The sequence below is a fragment of the Pteronotus mesoamericanus genome, unplaced genomic scaffold, assembly GCF_021234165.1.
Source record: "Pteronotus mesoamericanus isolate MK-2021 breed Mesoamerican mustached bat unplaced genomic scaffold, CSHL_Meso_final contig_317, whole genome shotgun sequence".
NCBI classification, from domain to species: domain Eukaryota; kingdom Metazoa; phylum Chordata; class Mammalia; order Chiroptera; family Mormoopidae; genus Pteronotus; species Pteronotus mesoamericanus.
In genome coordinates, this window is record NW_026555133.1 from 205,488 (window position 1) to 221,690 (window position 16,203).

Consider the following 16,203-nt stretch of genomic DNA (forward strand, 5'->3'; position numbering starts at 1 on the left):
TCAAGCACTCTCCGTCCTGTGGCTGCCACCACCCCTAAGAAGAGGGACGGGTTTCCCTCCCACATACCAACCTGAGAACGAACCTCGGTGCTCTCCTCTTCAGCTTCCCTTCCTCGACCTGTCTCAGAGCATCTCTGACCCGGGGGTGGTGGTTTTAAAGGCGTGTGTGCTTTACTGCAGTGAGAGGGCTTCGGGGCCGGGAGCACACGCCCCAGGTGAGCGGCTAGAACGCGGCCGCCTGCCGGCCGCACGGGCTCGGGGCGGGACTCCGAGCCTCCCGGCCGCCGGGCGCCACTCCCCGCCTCCTCCTGCGCCCGCGCCTTCGCCTTCCGGTCACCGCCCGGCTTTGCCAGTTTCATCTTCAAGCCCAACTTATTTGTCCCTTTTTCTCGGATTCTTTTGACTGATCTCGCTCCGTGGCTTCCCGCGCGAAAGGCTCTCGAGGATTTAAACCAGCCTTGGGCTCAGCCTAACATTGCGAGGTGGCCTTTTCTAGCTCTGAGATCCGGAGCTGCGCGACGTCTGCTCCCCAGGCCGCCCTCCGCGCGCCCCAGGTCCGTGTGTGCCAAGGTCTGCGCGCAGGACGGCTTCAGGTGGTACAAAAGCAAACATTTTAACAGTATGTATCAGTTTCTCTGTTTGTGAAAAATATGAGAGCAGACCTGCGATTTCACAGATATGGATGCTTAGAATAAGGTGAGACTAAATACAACAGTTGTTCATATGGAAAAATAATACAATAATTAATAAAGAATCCAAGAATAAATCCTGTGTTTTGCATACTCACAACTGTACACCTACTGAATATTTTTGCCCTATCCTGTATTTAAGTTTAAAATGTGGCTCAATTTTTAACAAAAAAAATCAAATGCCGTATTTTGCCGTGTATAATGCGCACCCGCAGTTTTGTGCACGCTCTACCCGGGATTATTATACCCGTTACCATACCGATGGCATGTCATCTTTATGCCATGTATAATGCCCACACTTATTTTCCTTCAAAAATTTGGGCTAAAAATTGTGCATTACACATGGAAAAATATGGTAAATAATTGTATTTGTGATACTCTGATACAGCAAAAATTACTAAAACAAGCTACTAGCTTTAAGGGTTGGTTTTTTTTTTTTAAATCTGCACCTGAGGATATGTTTATTGATTTTAGAGAGAGAGGAAGGGGGAGAAAGAGGAAAAATAAACACCCATCAGTTGCTTCCCAGATGTGCCTGGACAGGGGACCAAACCCACAACCTTTTGGTGAACAGGCCGATGCTCCAGCCCACTGAGCACCCCGGCCAGGGCGAGACTAAGTTTTGAAGGAGGGGATCCCTCCTTCAGAAGCTCCCAAGTCTTTCACAAGTCCCTCGCTCTTGCCCTGCGCACCTTCCCTCCTCGTCCCAGACCCTCCTCCTGGAGAACCTGCCCAAGACCCTGCATTTTCAAAGACAGCAGCAGCACACAGGGGCCCAAGGGAGGCTCCAGCCCAGTGCGGGGCTCTTCCTCTGTCTCCAGCCAGGCCACCAGTTTTCAGTCCATTATGACTTTGAGGAGGGAATGGAATGGCTGTGATCCCCGAATGTCCCTTGCCCGCCACCCTTCCCCCAGGCCCCACACTGGAGCTGGGCTCTAGAGGGTAGAGTTATTCATTTCACAAACAAGATTTGTTGAGTTCTAGAGACACCAGGTCCCTGTGCTGGAGTCTACGGAGATAAGTTAGAATCCCTTCCTTCAAGATCTTAAAAGATGGAGATGTTGCGTGGGGGAGGTGATGAGGTGGAAAGGCATTACAGCAAGAGAAAAAAAAAAAAAAGCATGAAGAAAAATCCCAGAGCTCCAAAAGTTGAGGCCTTTGAGGGATCTGATCTGCCAGCCACCCCCGTGGCCATGCGGCACGTGGCATGAGGCAGCCATGGGGAAAGGCATGTTTGGAGCGAGTCCTGGGAAGGCAGTGAGGACCTCGCGCGCCCACTGGGGAGTGTGGGCTTCGTACTGCTGAGGGCAGTAGGGAGCCATGGACGTCTTCACAGGTGGGGAGGAGGAGGGGAGACCTGGGAAGATACTCTGTGACTACTGGGTTCTGGGGTGCAGGTTGAGGGGCGACCAGCTGGGAAGGAAGAGCAGCCTTTATCCCACCTGCCAAATCGTGTGCCCAGGCAGGGCCTGTGTCAGCCTGGAATAGGGACACCTTTGTTTTCCGTTCAAAGGCCCCAGGTTTCCCATGTACTGCCAGCAGCCTCAGACTGTGTAATAACGGGTGAGAGTCCAAGGGAATGGGGCCAAAGGAATGGGTAGGACAGAGAGATTTCAGAGGGGTGTGCAGCCTTGGGTACGGAGGCTAACCCGAGACATTCACAGGGGCGTGAATGAACTGGCCCCCTGAAGCAGGCCCCTGAACTGGCGAGAGCAGGCGCGAGGCCATACAGCTGTAAATGAGTAGGGAGATGGTCAGGGAGGCGCCCGACGCGGGGTCCTCCCCTGGTCTCGCTGTGGGGTGTGGGGCCTCACCTGGGAGGCCCAGCCAACTCAACCGTGCTAGCTGGCGGGCGGCAGGGAGGCAAGCGGGGCATCCTGACAGATTACTGAAGCCTCAGCCTCTGCGCGGGCTTCCCTGGGGACCAGAAGACACTTCACGCCACACCTGGGGGTCCCTCCGCCCTCCCTGGTTAGGCTTTCCCATCTGCCCACATTCCTCAGCTCAGTCAAGATGCTGACAAGTAGAGGCAGGGTGGAAGGAGGGTCTAGGGTCCCATACGCACTCATGGCAGGGGGATGCCACCTCCTGTCCCACGGACATCACTTAATTGCAACCGCCATGAATGTGCACAGGGGCACAGTCAGCTTACCACCCGTGCAGCCCCCCGCTGCCCCCGCACAAATCCCTTGCATGACTTCGTCTCATCCTGAGCCAGGACTGACTGAGCCTCCGCTGGCCAAATATGGGCAGTCAGTGCAAGGGCTTCCCATCTCCAAACCACACACAGCCCTTAGTGTCCCCAGTCAGGCCCTGGTCACTGATCCAGGCGTGTCACAGGAGCACACGCAGGTGGGGAACATCATTGTCATGGCCTTTCACAGGTGGCAGTGATATAAAAAGACCTCCGCCCTAGCAGACGTTGGCAGTAGCCCTTCGCCGCATTCCCCCTCTGTCCCTTCCCTACCTCTTTTGCCTTCGCTGCCGCAGGGCCCAGCCTGCAGTTTCTGGCTCCACACTTGCTCCCCTGGCGCCCCCCACTCTCCTCTGCCTTCGATATTTGGGGTAACTCACTTTTACTCTCATTAAACTGTTGGCCCTCTCATAAGGTTCTGAATGGCATGAGTGACTCTATTCTCTTAGGGTGACCCCTGCCTGCTGCCCCCACCCTGTCCCCACACAGGGTGGAGGGAAGGTGGAGCAGAGAGCTGTCGCGTGTTCCTGCTGCTGGACACCCGGAGACCCTCCAGAGGAGCAGGGGAGCCAGGCCTGGCAGGGACCCCCTTCCCTGGGGATGCTGGTGCGGGGAATGCTACGGTGACCGGACAATGGACGATGGTGGGGACGGAGGAGTGTCTCTGTCTGAAAGAGCTGCCTCAGCTTCTGGTCCTCCTTTCCCCAGCCTGGAGGAAGGAGCCTATATCCAAGCGACCCCAGGACCCCAGGCATCTCCCAAGCCAGCGGTTTCCAAACAGGTCACCCCTTGACAGTACCTGGAGAGGATGCTAAAAACTCAGGTTCCAAAAACTCAGACTGTCACATGCTGATCAAGGAGGAAGCTCCAAGATGTAGAGTCAAGTAAGACAAGCAAAAGGCAGAAGGGTGCATGTGGTGCATGAGCTTTTGGTAAAAAAAAAAAAAAAGGGGGGTGGTGGGAGGGGGTAATACAAATCTATATCTGTATTTGTTCATGGAGCTATAAAGATAAATAAAGTGCACAAGAATAACCACCAATGACAATGGTTACCTTTTTTAAAAAATTGTGATAAAAATTTACCATCTTAACCATTTTTCAGCATATAGTTCAATAGCATTAACTGCATTCACATTGTTGTGTAACATCACCACCGTCATCTCCAGAACATTTCTCTTCTCCCCAAACTGAAACTCTGTACCCATTAAACACTAACTCCCCATTCCCCCGGCAGCCACAACTCTACTTTCTGTCTCTATGAATTTGACTGCTCTACGTACCACATGTAAGTGGAATCACATGATACCTGTCCTTTTGTGATTGGCTTATTTTACATAGCATAATGTATGTGTCAGAATTTCCTTCTCTTTTATGGCTGGATAATATTCATTATATGTATCTACCACATTTTGTTTATCCATTTACCTGTCGATGGACACAAATTGCTGTCATGTGTTGGCTATTGCGAATAACGCTGCTATGAAAAGGAGTGTACAAATATCCACTGAAGTCCGTGCTTTCAGTCCTTTGGGGTAGATACCCGCAAGTGGAATTCCCAGCTCATATGATAATTCTATTTTTAATTTTTTGAGAAACCATCACAATGTTTTCCACAGTGGCTGCACCACTTTACATTCCCACCAGCAGTGCCCAAGAGTTAGAATTTCTGTCCGTTTTCACCAACACTCGTTATTTTCTGTAGCTATCCTGATGGATATGAGTTAGTACTTGCCTTTTGGGGTGCATAGGAAATGGGCAGATAGGGAACAGGGAGGGGAGGGAATCTTCACTGTAGATCTTTCACCACCTTTCACTTTTTAATCATCTGAATGTATGACTTATTCAAGAAATTAAATTGATGTCCTGGCTGGGTAGCTCATTTGGTTAGAGTGTTGTCCCAATACGATCTCTAGTCAAGGCGCATACAAAGAGCAACCAATAAATGCATAAATAAGTGGAACAGCAAATCAGTGTTTCTCCCTCTCAATACAATAAATAAATTTTAAAAGAAGTTACATTTTTTTCAGTATTTATTATGACAATTTCTGAACATACAGCAAAGTTGGAAGAATTTTACAATGAGCCCTGGCCGGTGTGGTTCAGTGGATTGAGCGCCGGCCTGTGAACCAAAGGGTCACTGGTTGATTCTCAGGGCACATGCCTTGGTTGCAGGCCAGGTCCCCAGTAGGAGGCGCTCGAGAGGCAACCGCACACTGAAGTTTCCCTCCCTTCCCCTTTCTAAAAATAAATAAATAACACTTTAAAAAAGGAAGAATTTTACAATGAGAACCCATATATCCAATTCTTAGATTCCACCATTAGCATGTCCTATTACTGCATTTTCATATATCAATCCATTTATCTAGCCATCCAATTAAAAAAAATAAATGTAGCTTCTTAGGCCCCTCCCAAGACCTGCTAAGTCCTGAGACTGGGCCTGGGAGTCTGTATCTTTTTATCAGTTCTCCAGGTGATCACGGTATTTGGCAGCTTTCATCCTGGTCCGGCGATTCATCCCACGCAGAAACCAGCCCTGCAGTCAGTCGGCGGTCAGTCAGCCTCCGCCGGGTTCTCCCCGGATCCGGCAGCTCCCTACGTCAGAGAGGCCTCTCCAAAGAAGGTCGATTCTATGGGTACAAAGCGGTCTCCAGACCCTCCCCGTCCTGGCTGGCCTCGCGTTCAGGACATGCTTCACTGCCTCGCCAGCGTGACCGCTCCTGTGACCCCGGAACCGGACACAACTCTCCAATGAGGCCTGAATGGAACGGAGACCACGGGTCCCACCCCTCCCTAAGCTGAAAAATAGTCTTACGCCACTCAGACTGCATTTGTCCCCTGTGCTGAGAAAGACAGGACCCTCTAAAACGGGTGGTGGGATTGGCAACAGACGCCTTATTCTCCAAGCCAGGACCGGATTGGCCAGGCCCCTTGAAGTAGCAGGGATTCAAGTCCTGTGCCTCTCTTTAGCCTTCTCTCTTTATCATGATGAGGAGGAGGATGAAGATGACGACGGCAACAGTGAGGATAATGGTAGATGGAGATCTTAATGCGTAAGAGGTGTGGTTCCAGGCACACTATTTGCATCCATTCATTTAATTGTCACAATCCTCTCGACCAAAATGGTCTCCATTATTATCCCCACTTTTCACATGAAGCAGCTGAGGCTCAAAGGGATTAAGCAACTTACCCAAAGGTACATGGCACTTTTTCTTCACATAAACGCACACATAGCACTCATGAATGCCCATGTGCTGATCTCAGTTTTCCAGAGCTATTACCTTGAATATATAAGTATGTATTATTATAATCTGTCATGGTTTTGTGTTTCAAAATAAGAATGCCACTTAAAAAATTACATATACATGTGCATATCTGTATGTACAAACACACACATACACACAAACTTAGCAGAGAGAATCAATGTATCAGCTGGAGAATTTATGCTTTCTGGCTAATACACTTATGCTCTTGACCTTCCCCGATTACAAATCCCTCGGTGCCTGACAAAATTTAACAGCCCAACGTCCCCCCCCTCAGGACCTTGCTAGACCGTTAGGCCCAACTGATAAAGTCAAGCTCATATTTCTCCAGCTGATACATTGATTCTCTCTGCTAAGTTTGTGTGTATGTGTATGTGTGTGTTTGTACATACAGATATGCACATGTATATGTAATTTTTAAAGTGGCATTCTTATTTTGAAACACAAAACCATGGCAGATTATAATAATACATACTTATATATTCAAGGTAATCTTCAAAGTTAAGCTTCATGGCAGGGCTAGTGGAAAAGATTTGGGGGCCTCGGGAATGTCATATTAGTCTGAGTCTAAAGAGAGTCCAACCTGGCTCAGTCCCTTACCCAGGGGGTACTAGGGGCAGTGATACTAAGTATTTGGGACTCCTTTTCAGGAACCCCCAGGGAGCCCTAGCAGAGCCATGAGCCATGCTGTCAAAGGGGCGTGGTGCTGATGGAGGGAAATTTGGGAAGCCCTCTGAGACTCGAGTTGCAAAAAGAATATAGGCGGCCCAATGAAATTTCAGTTTTAGATAAAATAATAAATAATTTTTAGGATAATTAGGTCCCAAATATTGCATGGAACACACTTATACTTAAAAGCTGTTTGTAATTTATCTGAAATATTTGCAAATTTACCCAGGCAGTCTGCATTTTTATTTGCTAAATCTAAGACATTCTGGGACCTCTCATATTCAACTTCTGGGGAAAGATCATGAGAGACTGTCATAACAGTTAGCACCAGCATCGCCGTGTCCGGGGCGAGGCGGCCGGGTGCCCCGCCTGACTGTCCTCCCCTACCAGCCTCCAGGCAGCCGTGGTGGGCCGGGGCGGGGAGGGGCCATCCTGGGTCACCCTGTGCGGTCACACACATACCTGACTGTGCTTTGGATCCAAGAACCTTCTCTTTTTTCTTTTCTTTGTTTCAGAAGAAAAACAATTTCTTGATGATTTGGCTTCCAGTCCTCAGAGGACCGGGAGAGAATCCCTCCAAAATGGTTTCCATTCCTCCTGGCTTTGCTCCTGCCTTATTCTTGATTGTTTTTTATGATCATGAAACACACATTCAGGGTGAAAATTCAAATATCACAGGAATCCTTAAATGAGAACATCCTTCTAGAGGTAACTACTATCAAGTTTAATGTGTCTTCTTCCAGATTTTTCTCTATAAAAACGATTATATGTTATTATCATTTCTATAAATAGAATCATATTATACAGACTGTTCTGAAATTACTTCTGTTTCACATGATATCAGGGCCTTCTTGCCATGCAGGTGTGAGTTTCTAATTCATTGGTTTTACTCTGCCTCATTCTTTAGCCCAGTGGTGTTTGGCCTTTTGGAGCTCTGGGCCCCTTTGAGCATTTGATGAATGACACACACACACAGGCACATCACCCAAATATCTGCATATGACTTTGGGCATCATCGTCTTCCTGGGGTTGATCTGACCCCTTCACCCTGGGCGTGGCAGGGGAGCATGGGGTGGGGAAGGGGGAGGATCGCTAAAATGGGCGCAGGAGAATGGAAGACTGTGTACGTGGCAGGCTTATTGTTGGGATGCAAGGACCCATCTCTGGGGAGCCTCAGTCAAAGTGGCCCGGGGCCACGGCCTGCTTGCGAGCCCTCTGCCTTTCCGAGCACCCCTCTCTGAGCTCCTCGTCGGGCCAGGATCTCCTATCCTAGCAGCCTCATCAAAATCACATGACTCTGGCAGCTGCCAAACCCCTGGGCAATGCCAACAGCCTGCTGGCTTCAAACAAGTTGGGCGACATTCACTTCCTGGCGCTGTCCTCCCGACCTGCTCACTCATTAGGAAATGCCTCAGCGGCAGCTGTCACAGTAACAGCAGCAGGAGGGCGTGCTGCATGCCCAGCACCTCTGGGTGGCTCAGATCTGCCTTAAAGAGGCCCCGGGTGGAGAGGTGGATACTGCTCTTCCTGGCCTCAGCCAAAGTGAGTCTGGGGACCCAGCTGGGGGTGGGAAGGAACAGGATCCAGGCGGAGGTTGGCAAGGCTCTGGACTGAAGCTGGAGTGATGCAGGGGGGTGTGTGTGTGTGTGTGTGTGTGTGTGTACGTGTGTGGGGTGTCGTGGGGTGGGAGAGTGGCCATAGCTGAAACCATAGGGCCTCTGCCTCTCAGCCTCACTGTCCCAAGGTGGGAACGAAGGGTCCCTGGGCTGATGACACCCCCAACCAGTCCTCACAATGGGCTGCTGCTGTGGGTGACGCTGGGCACGGGGTTTCATGGGGTCAGCGTCCTTGGGCCAGCTCCCCTGGGCCAGCCCTTGCCCTCCCCTGCCTCACAGGTTGCTGGAGTGGCAGCTCTGTTTAGAGTCACTCTGAGAAGGGGAGTTTGGGTCGCCATTTTCTCACTGATGCCTCTTCATCTGTTCCTTTTTTAAAAACCACTTTACTGAGTGAGGTATGATTGACATACAGAAAATCTGAACATATATCATGTGTAGAACTGGATTTGGGAGCTCTGGAGAGGTGCCTTCATCTACGGATATTTGTTAGGTCCGCGTTCCTGTAGGGGTGTGAGGACTGGGACATCCTACTCTGCTCTCGGAACCCTTGCTGGAGGCAGCCGTACACAGCATGGGCTGCCCACCCTGGCTCTGCCTGAACTAGCAGCGTCACTTTGAACAAGTTACTTAACTTAAGCCCTGAGCCTCAGTCCCCTCATCTGTAAAATGGAGATAATACCTACCTCCTCGATGGTCAGGATTAAATGAGGAAGGAATGCAAAATGCCAAGCACATAATTAGTGTTCAATAAATAGTGGCTGTTGTAATTATTTATTATTAGCTCGACACTGGTCCCACCTCACCTGGGAAGACTTTCCAGCCCACCTCTCCCCACGGTTTCCTAAGCACCAATGGGAGTGCCTTTTGGCGTATAATGTTTTGCATTGTTATTGAGCTGGTCGTGCCCACACCAGATCGTGTTCCTCGCATTTCTCCTGCTGCCCTCTCCCCAGCCCCAGCACCCAAGACAGAATCAGGCCCAGAAGGGGAACTCGAGGATAAAGAACCAAGTAGGATTGAGAGACAGGGAGGGGCACGAGGAGGGAGAGGTCAGGGAAAGACTGAGAAAGGGAGGCGAGAAGAAGGTGGGGAGGGCGGGTGGCATTGTCCAGGCATGAGTGACAGGCCTCTCCTGAAGCACAGGAAGGAGAAAGGACAGCCCAGAGAGGCCATCAGTGGGACCTGGGATGTCTTTTGCATCTTGTGAATCCCTTTTACTTTTCCAAAAACTCACATGAAAAATAGGATCTCTTCTCTCTCCTCTGCTCACCCTGCTCATCCCAAGGAGGGCAGCACTTCTTGATTTGCCTAATATCCATTCACCTGACCTATTGATTGAGTCTAACAGTGTTGTCTATATCATCTATGGAATCTTCTCCCTCTCTCTTCTCTGCCATTTCTCTCTCCATCACCGTCCCAGGTGACCTCAGACAAGTCACTTCCCCCTCTCTGGACCTGGATCCGCTCACTTCTAAAACTGGATTTAACTAAATGACCTCAAAAGCCCTTTCATCCCGTAGCATTCTCTCATCTATGCTTTAATTCTCTTGCCTGTCTTATCTCTACCCCTCAGTTACCCAAACAACGTAAGCTACTAATCATCATTCCTCCTTTCTAAAAAATAAAAATAAAAATAAATAAAAGTAAAAACCAAAAAGCTCTTTTTCAAGAAAATTTATAAGTGTCCACTAGGCTCCAAAGTTTCATAAAGGGCTTTCTTGGTCGCTGGTTATTTCCAATGCCCAGCTCAGTTCCTAGTATGCAACGGGTGTTTGTTGAATACTTGGATGGATGGATGGATGGGTGGATGGATGGAAAGAAGGGTGGGTGGGTGGGAAGGATGGGTGGATGGACGGAAGAATGAATGGATAAGTATGGATGGGTGGGTGATGAATGGATAGACGCAGGGATCGCTGGATGGAAGGAACGACCACAATATGCCCGTGGGGAGTTATGAAACACAGGAGAACACGTTCGCAATTGGTTGGCTTAAGAAAATCATGGTCTTTCTGAAAATCGCTTGTTTCATTCAGACATCTATAGGCATTATGAGACAAAAATGACCAAGAAACACTGGCACCACCATCGTAATTTTTATCTATTGTCCGTCACCTACCTAGTATAGTGTCATATTGTTCAGTTATTCTAATCTGAAGGAAGCGGACCTCTGGAAAGGATGTGCAATTTTTTAGTCATCTACACAATAAGGACCATCTGGGGAGAAGAGGAAGGAAGGGGAGGCGGGTGCTAGGAGGGGAGAGGACGTGGCCTGCCTTAGCAACAACACCTATCTTTCACTGAGCACTTACTCCGACCAGGGATCAAACCCGAAACCTTGGTGTACCAGGATGACGCTCTAACCGGCTGAGCTACCTGGCCAGAGCTCAGATAATAATTAAAACCCACACTGTAACTTCATAGTGACCCCATATCTTTGATTTAAAACCGTATCATGCCACGTGAGCACTCATTTACTTTCCCACCAGGCTTGGCGCCCAAGGACTTTTGGCCATTTTCACAGTACCAGACATATGCTCGAAGGACAAAAACCTGTCTTCACTGAGCTTAATAAGGAGGTTCTCAGGCAGCCCTCTTAGAAGAACCTGGAGAATGACTGAGCTATGGCAGCTGGAGAATGAGCCTACAGCTCCCTGAGGTGACTGCGCAGAGGGCAGCAGGCAACTGGATGTGTAGGTTCTGCGCTTTATTCTCAAGACCGTCGTTGCTTTACAACCACACATAGCACAGAGGAACACAACCAATGGCTGGATACAAACCAACGGATCAGGCAACCCCTGAGCGGGGAGACTGAACAGCAGAGGCTTGTCAGGAAAACATCCACTCTGGGCACAGGCCCGCGTTGGGGCCTGGACTGAGGCGGGGGAGCATCTACTCAGCCACCTGCTTCCCTGGAGAACTGGGTCTACCTGCCTTCACTTCCAGGCAGGAAGCAGAAAGAGGTGAGGTGGTGATCTCACCACGTGTGCATGTCATGGTTGAGGTGAGGTGTCAGGGAGGCTACGCATTCATCACACTCCATGCACTTCCTTCCACAGTCCATGTTGCCGGGCCGAGGCCTCTCATTACCTGTCTCCTTCCAGAAGGGCCCCCTCATCTCTTCCTAAGGGTCGTGGGCTCTAGGTCTTGGTTAATTCGGGTAGACCACTGAGATGGAGCAGCAGCAGAAGTGGGAAGGGGAACAGAGGGGGAAAAGGAGGACAGGAGCCAAGGAGAAAGGCAAGAGGTGGGCAGTGGATGCGGGGGTGGAGAAGGGTGTTAGGGAGGGGAGCAAAGGAGGAAAGCGGCACTAACGCTCACAGCTTTTCCCACCCACAGCTAAGGCCCTGCCTCCCCAGAGCAGCCATGTCGGAAGGGGAGAGTAAGGACAGCGCGGGCAGCGAGTGCCCCGTGTGCTATGAGAAGTTCCGTGATCTGGAGGGCGCCAGCCGCACGCTGAGCTGTGGCCACGTCTTCTGCCATGACTGCCTTGTCAAGTACCTACTCTCCACCCGTGTGGATGGGCAGGTCCAGAGGACCATCGTCTGCCCCATCTGCCGCTATGTCACCTTCCTCAGCAAGAAGAGCTCCCGCTGGCCCTCCATGCTGGACAAGAGCTCCCAGACCCTGGCCGTGCCTGTGGGCCTGCCCTCTGGGCCACCACTGAACACCCCGGGCCACACAAACCCCCTGGCTGTCTCCCCACCCGTCTGGAGAGCATCCCCAAGTCAGAGTACCCAGCTCCCCTTGGACGTACTGCCCAGCCTGGCCCGGGAGCCTCAGATCTTCATCATCAGCCGCCACGGGATGCCCCTGGGGGAGCAGGACAGCATCCTGCCGCGGCGCAGCCTGGCAGAGCTCTCTGAGGCGTCCCCAGCACCCAGCACCACCCGGTCTTTCTGCTGCCGCTCCCGGGCCCTCCTTCTTATCACCCTCATCGCCGCGGTGGCGGTGGTCGCTGCCATCTTGCCCTGGGTGCTGCTGGTGAGGAAGCAGGCATGAGGTGTCGTACCTCCAGGGGCCAGCCAGCAGGACCTGGCCTGAGAGCTGCTCTGGAAACTTCACCCCACGGGGCTGGCCATGGCCTGGGACGGGGCAGAGGGCCCCCAATGCAGACCTAGCCCAACCACGCCCGGAGGGGTGAGTGGGCAGAGGGGAGACCCAGGGCAGCGAGAGAGCATTAGGATGGTGCTAGCTGAAAGTACGGTGGCATGTCCTCGCCTCCAGCTGCTTGCTCCCAACAGGGGTTCAGGCATGACAGGGAAGCTGGGGGCTGGTGACGACGGAGGCTAGAGCTCAGCTGAGTACCTGGGCTCTAGACCGAAGGAGAAACTCCAGGCTCCAGGCCAAGGTCAAAAATGAGACGGAAGCCGCTCCGCAGAAACGGAAGCTGTGCCACCTGCCACCCCTGTAGCCTCAGCAGACACTTTCCCCTTCCTCTAGGCTAGAACTGAGCAAGATAGGAAGACAGGTGGTCGCCCCTTTCTGTGCGGGGCGTTGCCAGCTCTGAAGTGTATCCTCTCTGCCAGGAGACCTACTTGAAGCCAGGTGGGGCTCCCTTGTGGGGACAAGGAATTCTGGGGGATGGAAGCCCAATGGCAGGATTCCTCCGGGTCAGAATACCCACCCGGGACTCTCTCACTTGTTCTCACAAACAGAAGGGGTGGCACAGGAGCCAAAAGCACACGTGTTTCCCAGAATCTCAGCACCATGACCCCCACAGCTGACCCATTGTGTACCCTCCCACCCCTACGTCCTCTCCGCCCCCAGGGTGCCAGTCTGGGAGGGGTACTTCCTTAGGGAAGTTGCTGATCTCAGGGGCTGTGGCCTGGGGTTTCTGGGGGAAGTAACAGAAAAGGGTCTTCCTAGGGAGCTGAGGCCACACCTGGAAACAGGGGTTTGTTGATAGAGGGCGAGCCAGCAGGATGGCCCTCAAGCACAGCCAGAGCTCTCCCCAAGCCCCCCAGGGCCCAGGGAGTGGTCCACATCTTGAGTCTTGGGTTGTCAAGGATGGACAGGCGGCGAGTCCAGGGGAAGCCTAATGGTCGAGACTTGAGTCAGCTGACAGCTATGTGGACAAATTAACCCCTGGGGGTTCCCACCCCCCTGCCAGCCCAAGTCCTCCTCCTCATGACCCAACCATTCATTAGAAACCACACCAGCCGGGCCAGTTTCCGAGGTGGCTGCTCAGGCTGGGCTGGGTAAGGAAGGGCGGGGAAGAAAACAGCTGTGTTTGTCAGGGACACTACAGTCTCAACAAATCCCGAAACCCTGGTGCTGTCACTGGGCAAGGCCTCCTTGCCTGGGGACCCCACCCTGGGCTGTGCTCAGGGCCATGATGAGGACCACTGGGGAGCAAGTCATTCGGGAACAACTATTTTCTGTTTACTAAGGCCCATAAGCCAATGGGCCATAATCTTAAATTAATTTTAGGGTTAAAAACAAACACAAAACCCTCGGGCTATTCTTTCGAATAGGTGGTTGTGTGCAGTCCGGGTGAGCCACCAGCTGAGCCCTCCACAGCCTATACCTCTCCCGGCAGGCAGCTTGCTACACGTGCGCAAAGAAAGGGCTCCCTGCCTCTTGTCTAGTTCCCACATTCCTGAGGTGGTTGTCGTCTGGGAACCACCTGGAAGTGGGGTCCATGCTTCCGGGGACTATTCGGGACGCGGGGAGGGTGGGTTGAAAGCACGTATGGATTTCCTTATGCTCTTTTCAAGGCCAGAGAAGAGCATGGTGCTATTCAGGGGGATAAAGGTGGATTCCCAGGGAAATACTTATAATAGGAATAAAAATGTTAAATTTACAAAGACTCTAATGAGTCTGTTTTAACCTCAGCCAGGCTGCTTCAAACAGTGTCATGAATTTCTGGGGACCTGATTTTAGTCTTTTCAGATTCTGTTGGTTGTCAAAAATTAATTTCAAAATACCTATAGTGTTTTCATATTATTCAGCAGGGACCTGTAGATAGCGCTTCTTTTATTTTCAAAGAATGTCAAAGCTATTTTTTAAATAAAGGTATATATTTTCTCAACGATTCCAAATATATAAGACGTTGCAAATGCGAGTGGGAAGCTCTGAGTTTGGCCTTTTAAGATGATTCACTTTAGATGGAGAAGACAATTGGAAAATACAAACGGCTCTTCAACATTTATTTAGCCACACTTGTGAAGGAAATGCAAATTAAAATTCTGCTGGCATACCTATTAGTGTTTTAAAAAACTAATTTTTCACCTATGAATTTGTCAAACCCTGAAAGTTTCAAAATCTCCTCTGCTGAGGGGGTGAAGCAGGTGAGCTAATGGGAATGCATATTGGCAAATCCCATAGAAAGGAAATTTGACATTCTCTATCAAAATGTCCACTTTGACTCAGCAATTTCTGTTCTAGAAATGTATTCTACAGATATACTTGCATATATGGGCACTGACATATGCGCAATGTTATATAACTGCAGCATTGTTCATAAAACAAAGGATTGGGGAAACCCTACATGCCAATAGTGGGGACTGGTCGTAAAACTTAAGGTGTGGGGACTATTGTGTAGCTGTAAAAAGAACAAAGAAAAAGTCTATGAGCTGACGTGGAAAGTCTCCAAGACACAGTGGCTGATGGGAAAAAGAAAGGTGTAGAACACTGCTATCAGATCAGGTTCTACAATTTGTGTAGAAAGTGGGGAAATAAGAATTTACATTCCGGTTTGTTTATTTATGCATAAAGAAATAGGGGAAATACACCAAAGAAACCAATAATAGTGATTAATGGGAGAAGGGAATGAGAAAATGATGAAATGAGAGGGTGAATTTTCCCTTTACCTTTAACAATTTTTGCTTTTTGAACCAAGTAAACATATTACTTATTCAAAAACTAAATTGGAAAATTATCTTAGAAGCTAAACACATCTTCAGCGTCCACACCTATTGCCTGGTGAGGAGTGGCCCCAAGAAGACTCGGGAGCTGCTAGACTGCCTGTCCTTTGGTTCCAGAGTGTCAGCTGCTGGCTCAGTGGGGCTGGTTTGTCTGGTTAGAGGTGTGACATCTTGTGCTTGACAGGCACCCCGGGAAGGAAGGTAAAAAGTGTAATACTCTCAGTGTTCCTGAGGATTTCTTGGGCCCCATCATTTAACATGCTTGTTTTGATTCTTGTCTACCCTTCCTTCTCTTTCCCAAAACCCTTTGCTTTAAGCAACCACCCTGGGGTCAGGTACTATAGGAAAAGACAATTAGATAGATACATAGACAGACAGATGGGTGGAAGCCTGGGGTTAAATGTAAACTCTTACGCTTCTCTCCCCTGCCCCCCAAACACCATAGCCACCTCCCACCTGACAAGGAGAAATTCTGAGATATCCTAAATTAAATTGCAGCAGAGTGGAGGGTAGAGAGAAGAAGGGGTTAATCGGTGTCAGGGCAAAGCAACAAAAGACGGCTTCTCTTCCTGAGTGTGTGTTGCTGGCTATCTCCCCAGGCACCGCTGCACCCAGGAGCCCCCACTTCTTGCTTGCCCCTGACCATTTCAGACTGCTGCCCCCACTTCACCGTATCCCACCCACCTCACCCGTAGCCAAGGCAAACTCTTTCAGAACGACTTACACCTTCCTCCCCTCTATCTGACGTTTAAAAAAGCCATCAACTCCAGGGCTGTGGACGAGTTGTCTTTTCCACCTGGCACTGCTGCTGGTAGTTTAGACTTCATGCCCCAGAACTTGGTCTTTTCCTTGCTAGCCATGGCCCAATAAACCCTTTCTTTGAAAGACAAAAGCGAAAAACAAACTTTC

At 50.3% G+C, this 16,203-nt stretch overlaps 1 protein-coding gene across 1 annotated transcript; it reads left to right on the forward strand.

Annotated features, from left to right (window-relative positions):
• The first annotated feature begins 11,063 nt into the window (after positions 1–11,063).
• RNF222 (ring finger protein 222) lies at positions 11,064–12,427 on the forward strand. The gene is made up of 2 exons (XM_054575580.1): positions 11,064–11,084; positions 11,765–12,427. The coding sequence occupies exons 1-2, from the start codon at positions 11,064–11,066 to the stop codon at positions 12,425–12,427; spliced, it is 684 nt and encodes a 227-aa protein (XP_054431555.1).
• The last annotated feature ends 3,776 nt before the right edge of the window (positions 12,428–16,203 follow it).

What these genes read in the sequence shown, in the direction of transcription:
- RNF222 (XM_054575580.1), top strand. Translation starts at nt 11,064, where the DNA reads ATGAGCCTACAGCTCCCTGAG. An exon ending in TGAGCCTACAGCTCCCTGAG is followed by an intron (nt 11,085 to 11,764) that starts GTGACTGCGCAG and finishes TCCCACCCACAG; the next exon opens with CTAAGGCCCTGCCTCCCCAG.